Source organism: Dipodomys merriami, unplaced genomic scaffold, assembly GCF_024711535.1.
Source record: "Dipodomys merriami isolate MVZ:Mamm:240054 unplaced genomic scaffold, mDipMer1.0.p SCAF_8, whole genome shotgun sequence".
Lineage (NCBI taxonomy): Eukaryota > Metazoa > Chordata > Mammalia > Rodentia > Heteromyidae > Dipodomys > Dipodomys merriami.
In genome coordinates this window covers 16,047,234-16,066,836 of record NW_027206401.1, presented here as the reverse complement: position 1 = coordinate 16,066,836, position 19,603 = coordinate 16,047,234, and the positions used below count along the sequence as shown (strand labels likewise).

Below are 19,603 nucleotides of genomic sequence, written 5' to 3'. Positions count from 1 at the left end.
TAAACTAATCATTTCTAACTGAATTACTAAGTACTCTGCTTAGCACACTGGGAAAGTTACTTCATCAAATCAAGTTTTTAGGCATAAGGTTAGAGGATTCATGAGATAGATATATGTCCTACCAGCCAAAAAGTTCTAGGTGAACACTAGCGTTTACAACTGACACACTCCATTGTCACTTGACTTTAGAATTTGAGTCACTAGGCTTAAACTCTGCCTAGTGACTTATAATTCCAGCCTCTTTAACTAAGTTACTGGAACATCAGAAACTCTACCTCTTGTCAATTCTCTTCCCTAACCAGAAATACCCCAGGAATCACACTTCAAAGGAATGAAAACTGATCCTCTCTCCTCTAAAGGAAGGAGCTGTTTAGACTAGCAGGCCCCAGGCCCTTTGCCTATGTCCCCACATTCTGCACCAGCCTAACCTTGTACCGGCTGCCCCTTGCCAGAGGGACCCTCCCAAATCACTTCCTTACCATGCAATGGGTAATCGCCACAGAGGATTTATCTATCACACATGTTAAGGCTTTGTCCTGTATTCAATGCTAGAGGAAAAAAGACAAAATACCTCACAACTGTTTGGGATTTTTTTTTTTCCTTTTCTCCAACCTCAGAGTGTTCGATTGGAGCATTAAGAGGGATTAAACTAGTTGCAGATAAAATTGGAGCAGGCGGTGATGAGGACCCCATGGAGATCATTTCTGTTTGTGGCCTGGTTTTTAAAGGAGCCTGGTTACGATACTATAGTAACTGTTTTTTTTTTAAACAATGATCGATTCTTGATAGCATCTTAATAGGATCATAAATAAGACATAACTCTAATTCTAAACTTAAATAAAGTGGTTTGTGACCTTTTCTCCTTGTTCTGCTGTCAAAATGTAAAGAAATAAAATATTCCAAGTCAGAGTAAATATTTTACTATCTTCGATTTCTCCTCCATATTTATAAGCCAAGTTGAAAGCCAGAGATCTGAGGTCAAGCTGGCGGAGCCCCATTTTCCAGTATCGAAGTCACAGAACTTGAACTCACGCCTGACAGACTCAAGCTCGTTTCGCTTACTCCAGACCTTTCTTAAAGATCCAGATTTTATATATTTTCAACTCTGTGAGCCACATGATGATGGTCACCAAACCTCAATGGTGCCTTTGTTTTCTCCAAGCAGGCCGGGGCCACACAGAAACAAAGGAGTGCAGTTATAATCCAGGAAGATGTGATTTATGGGCACTGAAATTGTATTTTCATATTAGATTCTTGAGTTCCTAAATATTATTTTACTTTCCCCCCCCAACCATTTAGAAATATCTAAACATGTGTAACCCATGAACACATATAGAGGTATCAGGATAGATTTGACCCATTCATCATAGTCTAGATTCTCAAGGTCAAACTTTCAACTTGCTAAAGAAATTATTTGGACACAAAAATGGTAATGAAGGAAGAAAAATTCTTCAAGACTGTAGTGAGAGTGAAGGGGTACTGGGTTCAAGTCCAACAATTCTGGGTTTATAACCAGTGAGCAGGATGGGTTGGGCATGGGGATGAGACCAAAGGGTTAAGGTGTTCTTACTGAACTGACTGCATTCTGGCTGAAGGCAAGATCAAAAGCCTTACACATCCAAGGCAGAGGATGCGAAGTGTGATCCAGAATGGAGGGCAGATTTCTCTCTAAACGGAGTCAATCAGATTCCTGCAAATACGAGTTGGGCAAGCCCAGCGTGGGCCAAGGTAAGAGACTGGGTTAAGAGGAGGCTTGGAGTCCGGCTAAGTTTGGTGAAACCACACCCACAAACCTCCTTCGTAGTTATGGGTATAGGAGATCTAGCCATGTACAAAGACACCGAAAAATCAGGTGAGAACTAAGCACATGCACCTGTTTTTATTAGACCAGCTTGCCAAAAATGTAGGATCCTAAAGATGTCAAACCTTCACCAAGACTTATGCCAGTCCGCCCCATAATAACGCCGCCTGTCCTTTTCCCGCTACTTACAGTGAGCAATTTATGCAGTAAGGAAATAGCTGGCAGTTGTCTTCACAGATGAAGTCAATGCCGTCTCGTTTCTTTGCCAAAAAAGCCAGGGAAACCAATTGCTGGGCTTCTCTCCCCCAGGGCTACGCAAGGCCGGTTGATGCAGACACCGGGCAGGGCTCCACCAGAGATGGGGAATGGGGAGCCTACTCTAGTTTTTAAAAAATAGTAATTTGTTAAGAGTCTTGGCTTTTGGTTCTTTTTTACTGACACTCAAGCAGCAGTGCTTAAAACATTTTCAGACTAGATGTCTCTATGGAAACCCAAGAAAACGTATATGTTTATGGTCAAATGATGGCCTAGAGCTCTCTGTCCTATTGGATCATGCTAGGCCACCAGTGATGTTGGACAGAACTTAGACTTGTTTTTCTGAAATCCTGTCAATTCCAGTGAAAGTTATATAATTATTACTTTTGCTGAGACAAAAGTGAAGAGGGGAAAGAGATTATCTCTAAACATGTTCTTATGAGGAAAAAAAAAAGGGTTTGGTGAATTGGGCAGCCATCACGAAAGAGAAAAAATGCAACTGAATGATTGCACAGCTGCCTTTAAATGTATATCCTTAAATCTCCTTCTCATCAGGGTCAAACATACTTGCTTTAAAAGCTGTAACAATTCTCTCCCTTACAGACTGCTTACACAATGCAATGGGGTGGGAGAGGGGAGACAAATTATACAGTGAACCAATGAGTGCTTTTGAGCAGGTGACCAAAATGATCATCACCTGTAGAGTCGGTCTGCTGGGAGCCTCCAGTTTAAAGATCATGAGAGCAACATGCTGCCCAGAACCCACATCATGAATCCAATCACGAGAAAACATCAAGCCAGGGTTTCGTTGGTAAGGAGCGTTCTATTATTTAGACAGTGACGATAATGACAAAGCAAGCAGCAGTCAAAGCTGGGGGGCAGAGCAAGGACTGCTACCAAAACTAGTCAGTGGGGCTGAAGATGGGCTTCAGCGAGAGCGCGCTTAGCATAACAAAGATCAGGGGTTCCATCCCCAGCACCACCCAGAAAACGTTCATGGCACAGAAGACAAGAAAGTCTATGTAAAAGTTGCTGAAGATGTAAGACAACTAAATGCAACTATACAGTGGCTATGCAAGATAATATCACATGATGTTTATCATATGATCATCAAACACTCAAGCACTTCTGGGTAAAAGCCCATGATGCATCATACGCGCGTGCTCACACGCGCGCGCGCGCGCGCGCGCACACACACACACACACCCACACACACGAAACCTCCAAAATGGTGAAAAAAAATGAACAGTTCTTGCCTACATTGAAGTTTTCCCTATGATATTCCAAATACAACTTGGGAAGAGGCACTTGTGCCAGAGAATAAGAAAGCACAAACAAAGATATTCCAGCACAATCCTTTATCCGTGATTGAAGGCTGCCATCCCATTATAGACACCCATTCTCAGCAGAGATTGTTCCAAAAACCAGCAAACACTGGATACTGTAGCAGCTCAGATGTAATCCTTTCCCCCAGTCTCTCTGAATAGGGCAGTGACTATAACCTTTTGGCATCCCACAACTTCCAGAACTATCTCTTGGCTGGTTGCTTAGGTGGTTCAAGTATCAACTGGAAGCACATTTTGGAGCTAGGACATCTTACCATTATGAGGCATGGTGAGTTGCTATACAGTATGTTACTCAAGAAACTAGAACACCTCTTCATACGTCCACAGCACCACATTAGCACATGGAAATGACTATCTGAAATTCTACAGACCTGATGTCCTAAAAGACCTCTTGAGGTTCTGCATCGGCACTGCAGTCTGCAATATTCTACCTAAATAAAGTGATCTCCCCAAAGGATGGGGGCAACTCTACTCTACCTCCATTCAAACATCCAGGTCAGTCAGTCAGTCACTGGATCATTCAAACAGAAGTAAACTAAATTGTTCAGCCATGTTTAGGAACTAAGAAATACTACTTACCATTCTCCAAAAACACAGCAAAAGCAGAACGTATATATACTGCACATTCCTAACCTTCCCTGCTTATCACTTTAATTCTTTAAGGAGTGATACTATATATTATTCGTCTTTATGGTTTTTTAAATCTAGATAGTCTCAATCATTCAACCTCCCTCCCCAAAATAATTTTATTTATCCAAGTTTACCAAGAACCTACTGGTCACGAGATGCTCAGCCCGTCTTACTGGGTGGTACTCTACTCTCCTATAAATAATCTACAAGAAAATGATACAAAGACAATAAATGTAATGAACTCTGCATGCAAAACAACATTAAGGAGCCAAAAGTGAATTATGACTAACTGCAAAAAAAAAAAAAAGAACAAGCTAATCAAGGCACTAAAATTTAATGAGAAGACAAATTTTAGAGTAGATAAAATTGAAGGTGCATGCATCATTGTTGTAGATTTGAAACCATGCATATCCTTCCCCATAAAATGTCTCAAATGCCGTTAAAAACACCACACGCAAAACCAAGCAATTATAAGTCCTTCGAAGCATGTAACTGTGATTAGCTGCTACTCTCAGCAATATAAAAATACTTCCACCACAATTACATTCCAGTCTGTAAAGTAATTCAAAACAAACAAGTTGGAGACATCGCTCAAATGGCAGAAGCAACAAATACAGATGCTTTGTATCAAGGAAATGAACCCACTGAAGAAATGAACCCATCTGAGGAGCGGTCCTCTGGGGCCTGGCACTAGGCTTCTCGTGGAACGCTGAGGCCCCCTTCTGGGAAGAGACGTATACTGCACCTGGGGCAGCTCTGCTAAACGTCAGGACACTTCTTGCACCCAATAACACTGAAAGTTTGCTGTGGATATTCTTTCCTGTGCAGTTTCAAATTTTAGGTATTAAATTTAACAGTTATAACCTGTATTTTCAAACGAGGAACAACTGATTTCGGATTAAATGTATCATGCTACTTAATTCTGCAACTGGCATTCACACCAGTGGGCATTCTTCTTCACCTTGTTCCTTTTTACTTTCGCTGTAACTTTTTGCTTTGACAGTGTCTTGTTGAACTCCCTCTGCCTTCCAAGTGATGGGGTTACAGATGTGTATCACTATGCCCAACTTTTGTTGGAACTCTTCACCCTCCAGTATATAACTACATTTTTTTCATCCATCTCTCCTTGTGAGAATACAATCTCGCTGAGGCAGAAGACCCTGTTTTGGTTCAGGGAACCAAAGAACTGTCTTGTTTATGTTATTGTCCTTTAATGCTTTACCCCTTCAAAACAGAAATAACTTAAGATTCTATTATAGCAACGTGGTACAATTTTTAAATGACCCTTAGGCACTTGTTTTAAAGCATTTTTCTATGTATTTAATAAAATCAATAGATTTCACAGTCACATGTATATAGTGTATACAAATAATATACAATGTAGAAAAAAGCCAGACTTGCCCAGCACTGGTGGCTAACACCTGTAATCCTAGCGACTAAAAAATGCTGAGATCAGAGGGTCACAGTTTGAAGCCAGGCTGGGGGGAAAAGTCCATGAGACTCATCTGCAGTTAACCAACATAAAGCTAGGACTGGAGGTGTGACACAAGTTTGGGCGAAAAAGCCAGAGAGTGACATCTTGAGTTCCATCCCTAATGCCAACACACACACAAACACACTCACACTCATGCAGCCAATACACTGGGAGACCACAACAGCTATAAAAAATGAAAATCCAACTCCACCTCCAAAAAGCCAGTTGTAAAGGACACACGTGACCATGGCTTTCTCGTCCAAATGAGTGCAGGTGACGGGGTGTGCATGGACACTCTGAAATCCCAGCCTGCACTCAGCTGGAATGAAGCTGTGGCTTAAAGACATGTACTGTTTGCTAATTCCTAAAACCTCAAACTTTAGTTTTTCCCCCCTTCATAAAAATGTTCTTTCAGCTGTGCAGAAGCTAATAGTTGTTTACAACTGTCAGCCTTTTAAAAAGCACTAATTTGTTCCCTTAAGAGAGCAAATGTTATTCTCCGTCTTCCCGGAGAACAACAAACAACACATAATACATGCTCCCTCCATGCCAGCAGCTTTTCAGGCTGGGGGTTCCATCCAGGTCACCGTGGGGCTTTCGTCTTTCATTACAAGTTCAGGATTTCTGACATTCCTTCTTCCGAACTTTTGATTTTGGTGCTGTGAAAAGAATAGAAAAAGAAATAGAAAAATAAGAACTAGACTCTTATCAGATTCTTTCCATACTAACTTGCTTTTGATTTTGTTGTGTGTGTGTATGTATGTGTGCGGCAGTATGGGAGACTGAACTCAGGGCCTTGGCTTTTCCATTCAAGGCTGGTGTTCTACCACTTGAGCTAGCGCTCCAGTTCCAACCTTTTGCTAGATAATTGTAGCATCTCACAAGCTTTCTTACCTGGATTGGCTTCAAACAGAGATCCTCAGATCTCAGTCTCCTTTGTAGTTGGGATTATGGGTGTGAGCCACCAACACCCAGCCATACTGACTTGTTTGAACAGAGGTGCATTACATGCAGCAGGGGAAAACTAACCATTAGGATTTTCTTGCTTGTAGAAGGCCTTTAACAGTTCCACAGCTTCCTCAGCCCGATATCCAGGGATGCACTGATGAAATGAAGGAGAGAACGAACACAAACCTATGAACACATGGTCGGTGTCCATAAAAACACCAGTGCATGCCCTGCTGCACATATACAGCCTCCAGACACATAGCTCCTTTGGAGATACGAGGACACTAGTAGAGGTGAAGATGTACATTTCAAGAAGAATGGACAAAATTTAATTCACTTTATCATTTATCATCGCTTTATCACAATTACATGAGTCAGGTAATGAGTACATTTCCTTTTATACAGAATGCAGTGGACGTCTTGACTAAGTCAAACACGGTTGAAGTTGCCAGCTGTGGAATCTTGGGAAAAGTACTTAAACCCTCTGCGCACTCAAGTAGGTAATGACTTCACTTACCCAAAATACATTGTCAGGAGTAAATGACACAATCTGTAAATGCCTGGCACATCCTAAGTGCTCATTAAGCATCACCTATGTTACCTACTTTTGTTAAGTGGTGTCCTGATAAGTGATGGTATACGGGTGGGGTACCTGGCTCAGAGTGCCAACAACAAAGCTGCTCATAGAGGCTAAAATGTCTATCTACTCTTTTAACTAAAAATCTGTCAGGGTTTGCTACATAAGATTTAACAAGTATGTTCAGTTTGTGTTTGGGATCCAAATGGAGAGAAGGGATCATAACACGGGAAAGAAGAAGGAAGGAACTGTGGGTGGTTAGGTGGTGCAGGGAATACTAGATGTGAATGATAAAAGCTGAGTGAAAGGGGCCAAGCGGCGTGCTTCAGGGAGGGTGACTGTCAGTGGGTTTGAGCAACCAGGGATGGACTGGCTGGAGAGTGGGGGAAGGTGGGAGCCAAGCACACAGGGCTTTCAGAGCTGGTCAGGAGAGTTTAGAACTGACCCAGTGAAATCTTGTGAAATGCACACAATCACACATTTGTCCCTAAATGCAGTGCCTGGGAGAGGAAGGGGCCCACCCGCACAGACAGGAGGACGGACCACCTTGGGGTGCTGTTCAGAATGAACCTCCCTTCCCGGAGTCTCAGCCTGCTCCTGCCTAGGCCGTATGAAGCCGGCACAGGGTTTCTCCATAGAAACGGGAGAACTTCCACCCTGTCCCCTCACCAACTGCTGCCCTCCCCCTGCCACAAAACATTCCTGCTAACATGCTCAGTGCGAGATGCGAGTCCTGGAAGAGAAGGAAGCGGCACAGCAGATTGTATTACCTGAAATGGTTTTCCCGTATTTGGTAAGTCAGCAGAGGCAACATTTAGAACGGAGCCACAGCCACCAAATCGTTCATTCTGACAGCCGTAGACGACCAGCGGGATTTATAAACAGAGTTAAGGCCCGGACAGGATGTACAGTATGGTGGCCACATGAGGGTGGGTTGAGATTGGCCACCCTGGACAATAGTTCAGCTGGAATGAGTCTGGTTACACAGGACAAGGAGGTTTAGGATAGTTAGAAATTACCATCTGATAACTGCAAAGAGAATTAAAACTGAGTGTATGGTTTCACAGTTGAGTGGGTTCTCTGACTTTTCCTCAAGCATTTATTCAGCATCATTAGAAAACCAGAGATAGGAAGTTAATCCCAGGACTTTCCTATCAACTGATTGCTTCCTGCAATTTCCCAAGTCCACCTGAGCCCAGTAGAAATAGACTATGGCTGAGTGACTAGGAGACAGGAGAGAATTCTAAGTTGCACATCCTTTATTGAGATTGTATAGTGTATTACATGTTAAAAACCCCCTGTGGTTTTTTTTTCTTTTTATACTGGTACTGGGGGGGGGGGGGTCTTGGACTTAGATCTTCACACTCTTGCTCAGCTTTTTCATTTATGGCTAATGCTCTACCACTTGAATCATACTTTTAGTTCTGGCTTTTTGCTGGTTAACTGGAGATAAAGAGTCTCATGGATTCGTCTGTCTAGGCTGGCTTTGCACCATGATCTCCACATCTCAGCCTTGAGTAATTACAATTATAGATACATGCCTCCAGCACCCTAATTCTGTGTTATTTTAACTTTATTTATTAATTTTTCTTTTGGGCAGTACTGGCATTTCTGTTCAAGGCATTGTGCTTGCTATGTAAGCATTCTGTTCAGCCTTTTTTTTTTTTTTTTGGCTTTATTTTTTTAATCCAGTCTCAACTTTTCCCCAGGCTAACTAGAATCGAGATCCTATTTATGGTTTCTATATTGCTGTGATATGCACCAAACCCACCTGTTTATTGATCAAGAGGGAGGTTTGTAAACTCCTTGCATGGACTGGCCTCAAAGTGAGATCCTCTCCATCTCGGTCTCCCAAGGAGCTAGGCTTAGAGTTGTGAGCCACTGAGCCCAGCTTGTGCTATTTTTAAAGTAATAAAAAATTATTTGAAAATACATCATTTTAAAAGTACATGAAAATGCAGGAATGAAATTGAGTTTCTGAATTTTTACCATGATTCAAGTATCTCAGCCTCCTGAGAAGCTAGGATTGTAAGCCTGAGCCACTGGGACCTGACCTTTCAAACAAATATTTCTCAAAGACCGTTAGTGATAAGGAGTGTAGCTAAGTGATAAGAGTGCTCATCTAGCACCTGTAAAGCCCGGGTGTTTAATCCTTAATCACCACAAACAAACAAGCAAACCAACCCATCTTTAGCAATGATTACACTCAGTATTTGTTGCTTGCTCTATGCAAGAAACTCAAACAACTGCAAGTATATTCATTTCCATGTATGTAAAGTAGAATATTATAAATCAATGCTTAGTTTATTTACTTTCAACTTAATTTTTTAATACTTTGGCATAGGTATTCATGGCAAAAACAGATAAACATATTCAAAAATCCACTATCCAAAGGCCAGACACAGGTGCATATTCTTCAGACCTCCCCCTACCACTGACTTTAAATGAATTTGGGTGTCATCCTTACTCAACTGAAATTTGTCTTACTCTTTCCTTTCTCTGCCTTCTTTATTCAACAGTTCTACATTTATTAGTATGAAAAGAAATAAGTAACCTTACTATGTAAAAGGCTTTCCCTTTTTGGATAGGAGATACTGTATTTTACCACTTATTTCATTAAGTCTTGTGTTTTCATATATGTGCTTTCATATATTTGGTTGGGGTATAGGTCAAGGATATAGAATGGGCAAGGGAAAGGGAAAGGAAAAGGAAAAGGGGGAAGGAGAGGAAGAGGGGAAGGGGACGAGAGAAGAAGGGAATGAGAGAAGGAGGGGGGCAAGGAGGCAGGGAGCGGGAAGGGTAAAAGGAAGGAAAGAAGGAAGGAAGGGTGGAATGAATAGGTTATGTCATGTGCAGGGCCATTTTCACAGGGCCTCTGTTCACAGGAAGAGCCAACCCCGAACCTCTCTCTGGAGTCCAAGGATACTCATCAGGCGGAGAGCAGCTGCACACATAATGCACGGCTCCACAGTGACATACAACACGGTACGTTCAAACACAGCAGAAGGACTCTGGCCATTTCGTTGACACCAATCTAGGACTTGATCAATGGCCACCATTTCTGCATGTCGAGTAGCCTTAAGAGAGAGATACTTACATTGATGCTTACATTGATTATGTTTCACATAACTGCTATTTTATAAATACCCAAAACACACTTATAAAAATCATTTCTAATGAGTGAGGCTTCAGGACTGCTTAGCAGCCGACCGTCTACTCTCCATCTCCAGGTCTCATATCTCACCAACAAAAGATGGCTTGTCTTCAGTTCCAGGAGAATCTGCCTGGATTCTCAGCTAAGTTCTTAGAGAGGATTTTCAATTACAATGTGACACTGATGAGTGTTCAATGTACTCATATACTACTACTTTGTTGAATGGCAACTCCTTTATCCAACTACTAAAAGATAAAAATGTTTAAAAAGTACTATATCCACCAAAAAAAAAAGGTGTCTATGGTCTCTGGTATTCTAAGGAAGCTTGAAATTCTTGTTCGTTTTTGCTTCCGTTTCAGGGCTCTTGTAGAGGTCACTCAAAGCTAACTGATACTTAGTCTCTTAGAATGCCATCACTTACATTTGTGGGATGCAGTTTTATATACTGGCACACTCTGGAGAAGGAGAGATTTGGTGATTAGTCCCCCATACATGACTAGGTATATACACAGGAGGCAGTAGCATGGGAGAAGTCACACAGAATGTGGAATTTCAGTTCAAATCCTGACAGGAACTCCACTGACTATGTGTCTTACTATTATGTGGGTAAGTTACCTCCCTTCTCTAAGCCTTAGTTTCCTCTCTATTCAGTGGGGCGTACTGGTATCCACCCTCCCTACCTCTTAGAACAATCTAATTCTATTCATATCCTCACTTTCCCTTTGGTTCCCTGATCAAAATACCTTAATGTGAACACTAGATCACCTATGCAATAATTATTTATCATGTCCATTACAATCACATGGCACTGCCATATCAATAATTTGTTGAAGTTCAAGATACTGTGCTAAATACATTCTGTGTAGGATTTAAAAAAAAACAAACTGCCCAAAACAAGCATAAAATCAGGCAGGGCCAATTGAAAGACACTCATGTACCTATGACCTAGGGCCTGGTGTGAAGTGAGGCCAGTGCTCTGTGGAAGCCAGAGGCAGGTAGCAGCAAGCTGCCTGGGGTTTGCACAGAGAATCCCAGCATCAAAAACTCAGAGATCGCCGGGCGCCGGTGGCTCACGCCTGTAATCCTAGCTACTCAGGAGGCTGAAATCTGAGGACCTCGGTTCGAAGCCAGCACGGGCAGGAAAGTCCGTGAGACTCATCTCCAAAAAACCACTAGAAAACCGGAAGTGGTGCTGTGGCTCAAACGGTAGAGCACTCGCTTTGAGCTGACGAGCACAGGGATAGCACCCAAGCCCAGAGTTCAAGCCCCACAACCAACCAAAAACAAAACAAAACAAAACAAACTCAAAGATGGAAGGTACTTTAGAGAAGACAGAGCAGTCCTAGCTGAAGCTTTCCCAATCTGAGTACTATTTAAGACTCACACTCATTATTCCCAAATGTATCTCCCCATAACGCTCAACAAATAACTGATGGATGGAATCAGCTCAGTCAACTCCTCCTTTCACTGCTGAGAAAATGTCAGCATTCACTGAGCATACAGGGAAAAGAGGAAGTGGTATGGTTTTACAGCCAAAAGTGGAGCTCAGGAGTCCTCAGTTGGGGTTCAAGAGTATATTCAAAGGTTAATCTAAATGACACATGATACCAAAACAGATCCAGTTAAACTCAAGATGTGAAAAAAAAATCCATGCTGTGGGAGGTTGTTGGAAACTCTGTACCACTGAAATATCTGGTATGGAAATAAATTCTTCTTAGACTGAGCATGGTGGTACATCTTGAAATCCTAGCTATTCAGGAGGTAGAAATTGGGACGATTATGCTTTAGAGGCCAGCTCAAGTTAAAAACAAACAACTAGTAAGACATCTTCATCTCAAGAAATGAGCTAGGCATAGTGTTATGTCCCTGTAATCTAAGCTACACAGAAAGCAAAAGAAAGAGGACTGCTGTCTGAGGTTGGCCCTGGGCAAAAATGTGAGACCCTATCCAAAAAACAACTAAAGCAAAAAAAAGTCTAAGGATGAAGTTTAACAGTAGAGCACCCGCTTAGCAAATACAAGGCCCTCAGTTCAAGTCCCAATAGTGTCCCCCCCAAAAAAATAAAAAAGGAAATAAGCCCCTTTATATAATTCCTTTGTATCTCCCTCCAAAGTTATAAATTGAGGTTGATTTTTTAAAAAGTTATTAAGAGGAAAACATTTAAAGGCCCTAAAGAATGTATTACAAGTTAAATTTATCTATTTTGTAATGTGGGATTTTCTATGTATTAGATTTGCTTAGAGACACAACTGTTTATATCTTGCTGACACTTAATATAACAAAATTCCTCCTTGGTTTCACTCAAGTGTTGAACTTTGTGAAACAGAAAATCCACAAGGATCTTAAAGCTCCATCAAGTTTTTCTGAATTTTCCACAGCTAAAACAAATTAACAAACAAAAAAAATTACTGTATCACCGTTACACTCAGAAACAATACCACTCAACAACAAGACGCTAAGGGCTCCTCCTCCAGCACAGACCACCGAGGCCCCCTCCACCTCACCATCCGCCAGCCAAGTGCCGCGAAGCCACGCTGCCCCACCTCTGACGCCTCATTCACGTACATTTTTGGTTTGATTTACTTCGTTTCTTCCCTTCCCCACGATTTCATTGTTGTAGACCATAAGACAGCCAACAGGAACTTCGGTATTTTCAAGGGCGTCTTTGGCCTAAAACAAAGTAGAAATGCCTGAGATGTAAAGTTCCCTACTTGAAAAGCCCACAGGGAAGAAACAGGTGTAGCATGGACAGGACATAGGTTGTAGAATCGCTGGACCTGGAGGAAGATTTGCAAATGCTAACACATTGTCCTGTGAGGCACGTGAGCATTTGTCAGTTATAGTGACTGGATGTATTGTAGCGACAAGATTCAATTAGTCAGACTTTTCTGGGCAATCTCAGTAACACATTTCCGGGGCTGTGGTTGTTCTGAAGACAGAGTAATCACTGTGAGAAGCACAGGGAAAAACCAATCCCAAGTAACACCAAAAGAAAATGCAGCAAAGCTTTCCCTTTTCTCAAATCCAGCTCTTCTGCCATACTGAGGCACTCATGTTCTGCACTGTATGCCCATGTGCAGGAAGACTCTTCAAAGGCTCTGGCCTGACTTCTCACCTGGGAAGCACAAGGAGCCAAAGGAACATTACTGACCAGAGCCCAAAGTCACTTCCTATTTACAAAGAGGTGAGAATCAACAACCTCTGTAAACCTTCCACTGAACGTGCTCCTTCGTAAAAATCCTATTTGCTTAATTTTTTTGCTTCTCTAAAATTATAGAACTGATCCCCTAGAATCTCAATAGCATAAAGGTGATGAAGCTGGGTGTCACTTTGTCCCATGTTTTTTCTTGTTTTTGTTTTTGTGTTTGGGGGTGGTGGTGGTGGTAGGGCTTGAACTCTGGGCCTGGGCGCTGTCCCTCAGCTCTTCAGCTCAAGGCAAGCGTTCTACCACTTGACCCACAGCACCGCTTCCAGCTTTTATCTGCTTATGTGATGCTGAATCCTGGACCTCATGCATGTGAGGCAAGCACTCTACCACTGAGCCAACTTCTCAGCCCTGTCCCATGTTTTTTATTCTTAGTGAGACAATCAAAGTTTAGGTGTACTATTAACATTTTGAAAACGCTTTTCTTAATGTATTTAATATACATATAATTATATATAATATATAATATATGTATATATATAATATACATATAATTCATGACCCAAATTTCACAGAAATATACACATAGACACAAACACTCCTATGTGCATAAAACGGATGAAATCTGAAGTCCTGCAGAGTGTGTCAATGAAATATGCCTACTTTTAATACTGTACTGTAGTGACGCCAGGTGTTCAGAGGAGGAAACTAGAAACTTGGACCTTCCCTGTTCAGTTTTTTTTTTGTTTTTGTTTGCAATTTCCTGTGACTTATAATTATTTCAAAATGAAAAGTTACAAAGTTGAAAAAGTTAAAGGTTGAAAAGTAAATATAAGTAAACAAGTACCACCTTGCAATGGAGATTAGGAAGGGATGCCTACTGAAACAGAAGGAAAATAGAGAGTATTTAATACCATAAAAGACCTCAGGAAACGCAAAGACAAAAAAACCACTAAGCCAAAAGAGATAGGGGGTCTACTGCCTTGCAGGATTCAGTGACACAGAGCAGAGGTCATTTGTATGGGATGGGAGAAGTAAGGAAGTGGCTTGAAAAGTGACATTTCTATGGGTTAAACTTCTGGCTTCCTACTATACTTTTCCCAACAAACCTCTTAAGAGGCAATGTTATGTCTCTGTCTCAAGTGTTCCAATTCTGAGGACTTGAAAATACAAGGGCTAATGACTATCTGAAAGCCTGGTTTTCCTGGGACTATTTTAAGCACTTCCTAAATATCAATTCATTTGGTTTATAAGCTTACGAGTCAGGTGTAATGGACCTCCTCTGTTCCACCAATGAAGAGACTGAGGCACAGACAGGTCAGATGGCTCGCCCATGCTAGAGAGCTGGTCTCGAATACAGACATCTTGGCTCTTCTTCATTCACTTGCTCAACACACTGTGTGGGAACTCACCAGATATCAAGTTCCAGGGCTCTTGGCCCTGTTCTGCCTTGCATCTCTTTAGGAACCACTTGATTTCACTGATCAGCTGTTTTACCAGGGTTTGGGTTTAGAAATGGGTCAAGTGACAAAAAGAGGAAAGGTTGGCAAGTGAGACATGGAAAATTTAGGGTTTAAAAACCAAAATCCTGCAGGCATCTGTTTGGGAAGGCCTTTGGATAAACCGACCTCCTTAAAGAACTCTTAAGTAAAAACAAGTATAACCGTGGGAGCCATTTCAAACATGCAGAAGATACTCTGAGACCATGTCTAATGCACTCAGGTGGAAGGGGAGGGGGGCCAGGGAGTCCCGTGTTGTCTGCGGGAGGCCTGCTTTATTCACCTCAGCATGGAAGTACTGCAGGAGTGCTATAAGCCTGCAGCCTCTCTCTGTTCCCAGGCGGCCAGAGGTCTGGGCCTGTGGTGCTTTCCTTTACTCCTTCTGGGTTTTTCTCTTTATTCCTCTGGCAAATTTGTGTTGTTAGAAAACATTAAGAACTGGAGTGTTTTTAAAGGACAAATCACATCATTGATGAGGAGTGGCCTAGCTGGTTGTGCTGAGGGTCTGATTGTAGGAAAGCCACTGATGGGCAGGTTAGGGAGGAGGTGGTGAGAAGGACACAAAGCCCAGGAAAGTGAGCCTAAGGGAACTCTTCCAATAGCACACACATGCACTGACTCCAGTGACAAACTCAAAACAGACTTAATTAAGCTGAAAATCAGTTTCACTCTATCCTGCCGCCTCATACTTTCCCAGGTTCGGCCCCACCTCTTTTGTCCAGTCTAATCATAAGAGTTTAAGCAAAGTGGGTTTGAAACATGGGCATAGCTTTGAACTTAACAGACTTTTTGTGATTTTTTTTTTGCAAGAAACCAAAGCTCATTTACAATTTAAAATGGCAACTTGATCTTACATAAATTAACAAACGACCATCTTTCAAGAGAAAGAACAAAAGCTCTCTTCTACCCATCCCCTATCCTGAATGCTAGTTCCCATTTTGTGTTATATATGTATTTTTTTTCTTTACTTAGGGTCTGTCCCATTACAGATAATGAAAAATATTCCTGCGTGAAGAGCTATTGTAGTATCTGACTATTTTCTCTAAAGGCAGCACCACTACACACTCCTTGCTAGTAATATCCTGCTACAGGGGGAAAAGAGGATGGCGTTAAGCTCCCCAAAAAATTTCCTATTAAGGACAAAAAAAAAGGAGAATGAGAGGAGGAAAAGGTGGAATAAGAGATTTTAAAAAAAACACATACCACCAAGAGTTAGAACTCTTAAGACAAATATAACACATAAAAATTAAACCATTTGGAGTCAGTGGTCTTACATATGATCATATAAGATGATGCTAAGTGAAATGAACCCCAAGATATGCACACAAGAAGTTCTTCTTTACTGTTTTTTTTAAGTACTATGTGATTTTTTTGTTGTTGTTGTTTCCTTGGTATGTTCTTCTGCCTATGGTATATCCCCTGTTGTACTTGATTTTGGTACCTTGCATGCATTTGTCTAATCAGAGGAGGGGAAAGGGAATAACAAAATGCTGAAACAAGGACACAGGATGATCCATTGCAACAATGGTACCCACAGAACAGTATATTGGAAACAAACTTTACAACTTCGGGTGGGGGGAGGCAATGAAGTGGGATGGGGAGGAGTGGGGGAGGAGTGGGGGAGGTGGGGGATGGAGGGATAGTGGGACAACAAGGGAAGGGGTACCAACGATCAACAAGTAATGGACTCATTGTCTTACTCATGTAACTGTAACCCCTCTGCACAGCATCTTTACAATAAAATAGAATTTTAAAAAAGAATGAAAGCAAAAAGAGCTGGGGACATACTCAAGTGGTAGAGCACCTACTTAGGAAACACAGGCACTGAGATCCGCCCCTACCAAAAAAAAAAAAAAAGGTAAACTGTTGCCACAATTACTCTCAGAAACTCAATATCTCTCTGTCAACTTCAAAGTCCTCAGCATGGTGCTGAAGGCCTCCTCCTCCCTCCACCCTGCCCACCAGCCAGCAGAATATTTCCACAATTCTCTAAGGTCTGTGAATTCTAACCTTGACAGAACCAGAATCCTCTTTGAGAACATGATGAAAGTCAGGGACTCATTCACTTGAAAAATGTACTTATTTAAGTACTTTATACATAGTTTTATAGTTCAGAGATCTGCCAGGTCAGAAAGCTCAGTTCTAGACAGACAGCAGACAAAGCCTTTCCTTTCTTTGTGCCTGACAGTTCTTTGATCAGCTGTCCCAGTGCTTTTTACCAACCCACATTCTTTTTCATTTAAAATTAGAAGTCTATAATTTAACTTAACTGACTTTTGAGGATTGTGTCAGCTATAATCTGGTTTTTGTCTTTTAGGTTGGTCCCCAGACATATACCAAGTTTTTCCATTTGGACATGGCCTAATCGTAGAATGTCAGCACTAGGTTTGGTGCTGTAGCTCACCTCTGCAGGCCAGTACAAGGTCTAGTACACAGGAAACCCTGGACCATACCACATGTGTTGGAAATAGATGTCTGTCTGCAAGCCAGAGGCATGGTGTGTCTGAAGGGATCAGTCAAGTGGACCACACTGTCAGCAATCAAAATGAATGTCAGGTTTTCAGCTGCTACTAAAGACGATGAGCATAAGCTTTCACTGACCAAGACTCCAGCCAGAAAAGTCTCCACATGTGTCCATATCTGGAAGTAACCCCCAAATCCAGCTTTGCTCAGGACACCCAAGTTAAAGACCAAGAGGAATTCTGCTGCTGTCATTACTACATTCAAGCTGAAAATGGTGGCAATGATGACTCCAGTCTCCAGTAACAAAGCAGTATTTGATCTGGAGGCAAGTTTTATCTAGTCCCTTCAACTATGAACCACACAAAAGAAAGCTGAAACCATGAAGGAAATCTAGAGAAAATAATTCTCTGCATAAATATGTAAGCAGAATTAACTTCTATAAGAAAACTTACGATCTCCTCTCCAGACCAGGGAAGAGCAATGGATAAGGCATGAGCAAGCAAGAAATAAGAAAGTAAACGTGTTGGGGCTTGAAGGAGCCTTAATATGGTTTAAAATGACTAATTTTTTTAATCTGTCATCAATATTCCTTCATTCTGACCATGGATTTTTGGGTAAATATTTTTGTATTGTCTTCCAATGCAGTAATCAGAAGCTATTTTTTTCCATTGTTGACTTTTATCCATTATCTATGTATTCTCCATGGTTCTGCAGGTCCTAGAGCTCTGAAAAGATGTTATAACCTTAAAGCTCAAAAAAATTTGCAATAGTTTTTTAACTAAGCCTTTCTACATTCCTTTGTCTAAAGAGACTCATCCATGAGATTTTTAACTAAGATTTTTTTTTCAGTGTCCAGATGCCTCTTGGTTCTAACATTAACAGACCTGCAGATTTCCTTTAGACAAAAGCACTTATCTGATGGCAAATACTCTACAAGCTTCAGTAGAGACAGAATAGGAAAGCTATCTCTTCACTCTCTAGTCTAGAAAATATAGGAGTTTTAAATTATTCAGTGATTTGATGATGGCATCAATAATGTGACCCTGGAAAACTTAAAAAGATTATAAGCACTTGTGTTCACATCTATTTTCATGTTACTAAATTCTTAAAAGTAAAATCCTACAGTTCATTTCATCCTTGCTTATTTAAAAATAAAAGCTACAAGTCCCAATTAAAATTTAAGAGGATGAGAGCTATTCAGTGATGGAGAACTATGCCCTAGGAACAACTGCCAGATCCACAGAAAAGATTCACTGCTTCTACAGATGGTTATGCCCTGTCAAATTTACTAAACCTTGGGGGGCGGGAGGGGATGTGGGGGGGAAAGACTTGAGATTTTATGTATATCCTGTTCCTTGTTGTTCCTATGCAGGACTTCTGAGTTGTAAAGATTTTCACTAATAAAACTTCTTCTCACTGTCCAAAACCAAAACCAAAAACAAGTCCTTAGACAGTCCAACTAAACAAACACCACGAAACGTACTAGAAAGATGGAGAAGGGGCTTAGGAAGATGGGAGAGGGTAGACAAATGAAGAGAGAGGAAGGCGGAGGCACAGTCATAAAATCTGATGCATATCCTACAAAATTAAGACACTTGAGGGGAGGAGCTGGGCTGGGTTCACCGGGGAGACGGAGGGAAAGGGGCAGCAGGTCAAGAAGCACGGTGTTCGTCAACGAAGGTGCCAAATGGCAACTCCTTTGTACAACTACTTTAATCATTTACAAAGAAAAATCCTAGAGACGGCCGCCCGCTCCCCCCACCGAAAATCTGCAGTTCCTAAAGACAACAGAAAAGAGCACGGACAGGAGTCCTGAGAGTGAAGCCCGCTGTTTCCCCGGGAAACCTGCGAGCCCGCGGGGCGCGGTGGGGGCCGCGCGCCCCGGCCCCGGCCTCCGCCCCGGGGTCGGCCAGGGAGCGGGGACTCCGCCGCCCACCGCCGTAGCCTCGCCGCCCGGGGCTGCTCACCATGCGCATCGCTTCCTCCATCCACCGTGCCGTCTCCAGGGCCGAAGACACCGCGGTCGAGACGCCCGGGGCTGGCGTGGACGCGGCCAACGCCTCCGCCTCCATCCCGCTGGCTTAACGCACGGCTCCGACCCGCGGGCCTTCCGGGACCGGAACGCAGCACGCGCGGGCCCTTGTTTCCGGGGGGGTGGTGGAGTCGAATCTCAGAGCACCGGGGAGCGGTTTATGGACGGACCGGAGCGCCCAGACCGGTGAGCGGCGGCGGTCAAGGAGTGCGGCTGCGCGGCGGAGGCCACGCCCCCTCCCGCCGGGTGACAGCCTCCGCGGGAAGCGGCCGGAGCGGC

General features: G+C 42.4%; 1 protein-coding gene across 3 annotated transcripts; it reads right to left on the bottom strand.

Annotated features, from left to right (window-relative positions):
* Window positions 1–4,450: 4,450 nt before the first annotated feature.
* On the bottom strand, window positions 4,451–19,574 carry Adat2 (adenosine deaminase tRNA specific 2). 3 transcript variants are annotated; one of them, XM_070010104.1, is made up of 6 exons: window positions 19,260–19,480; window positions 12,751–12,855; window positions 9,958–10,108; window positions 7,802–7,908; window positions 6,536–6,608; window positions 4,451–6,165 (listed from the first exon to the last, which is right to left on the bottom strand). In XM_070010104.1, the coding sequence occupies exons 1-6, from the start codon at window positions 19,362–19,364 to the stop codon at window positions 6,122–6,124; spliced, it is 585 nt and encodes a 194-aa protein (XP_069866205.1). In that variant the 5' UTR covers window positions 19,365–19,480; the 3' UTR covers window positions 4,451–6,121. The 3 variants fall into 3 exon arrangements, with proteins under 3 accessions (XP_069866205.1, XP_069866208.1, XP_069866207.1); XM_070010107.1 differs by lacking the exons at window positions 4,451–6,165; window positions 6,536–6,608 and adding an exon at window positions 8,803–8,928 and having other exon boundaries at window positions 7,821–8,007; window positions 9,935–10,108; window positions 19,260–19,574; XM_070010106.1 differs by lacking the exons at window positions 4,451–6,165; window positions 6,536–6,608 and having other exon boundaries at window positions 7,821–8,928; window positions 9,935–10,108; window positions 19,260–19,574.
* Between the last annotated feature and the right edge of the window lie 29 nt (window positions 19,575–19,603).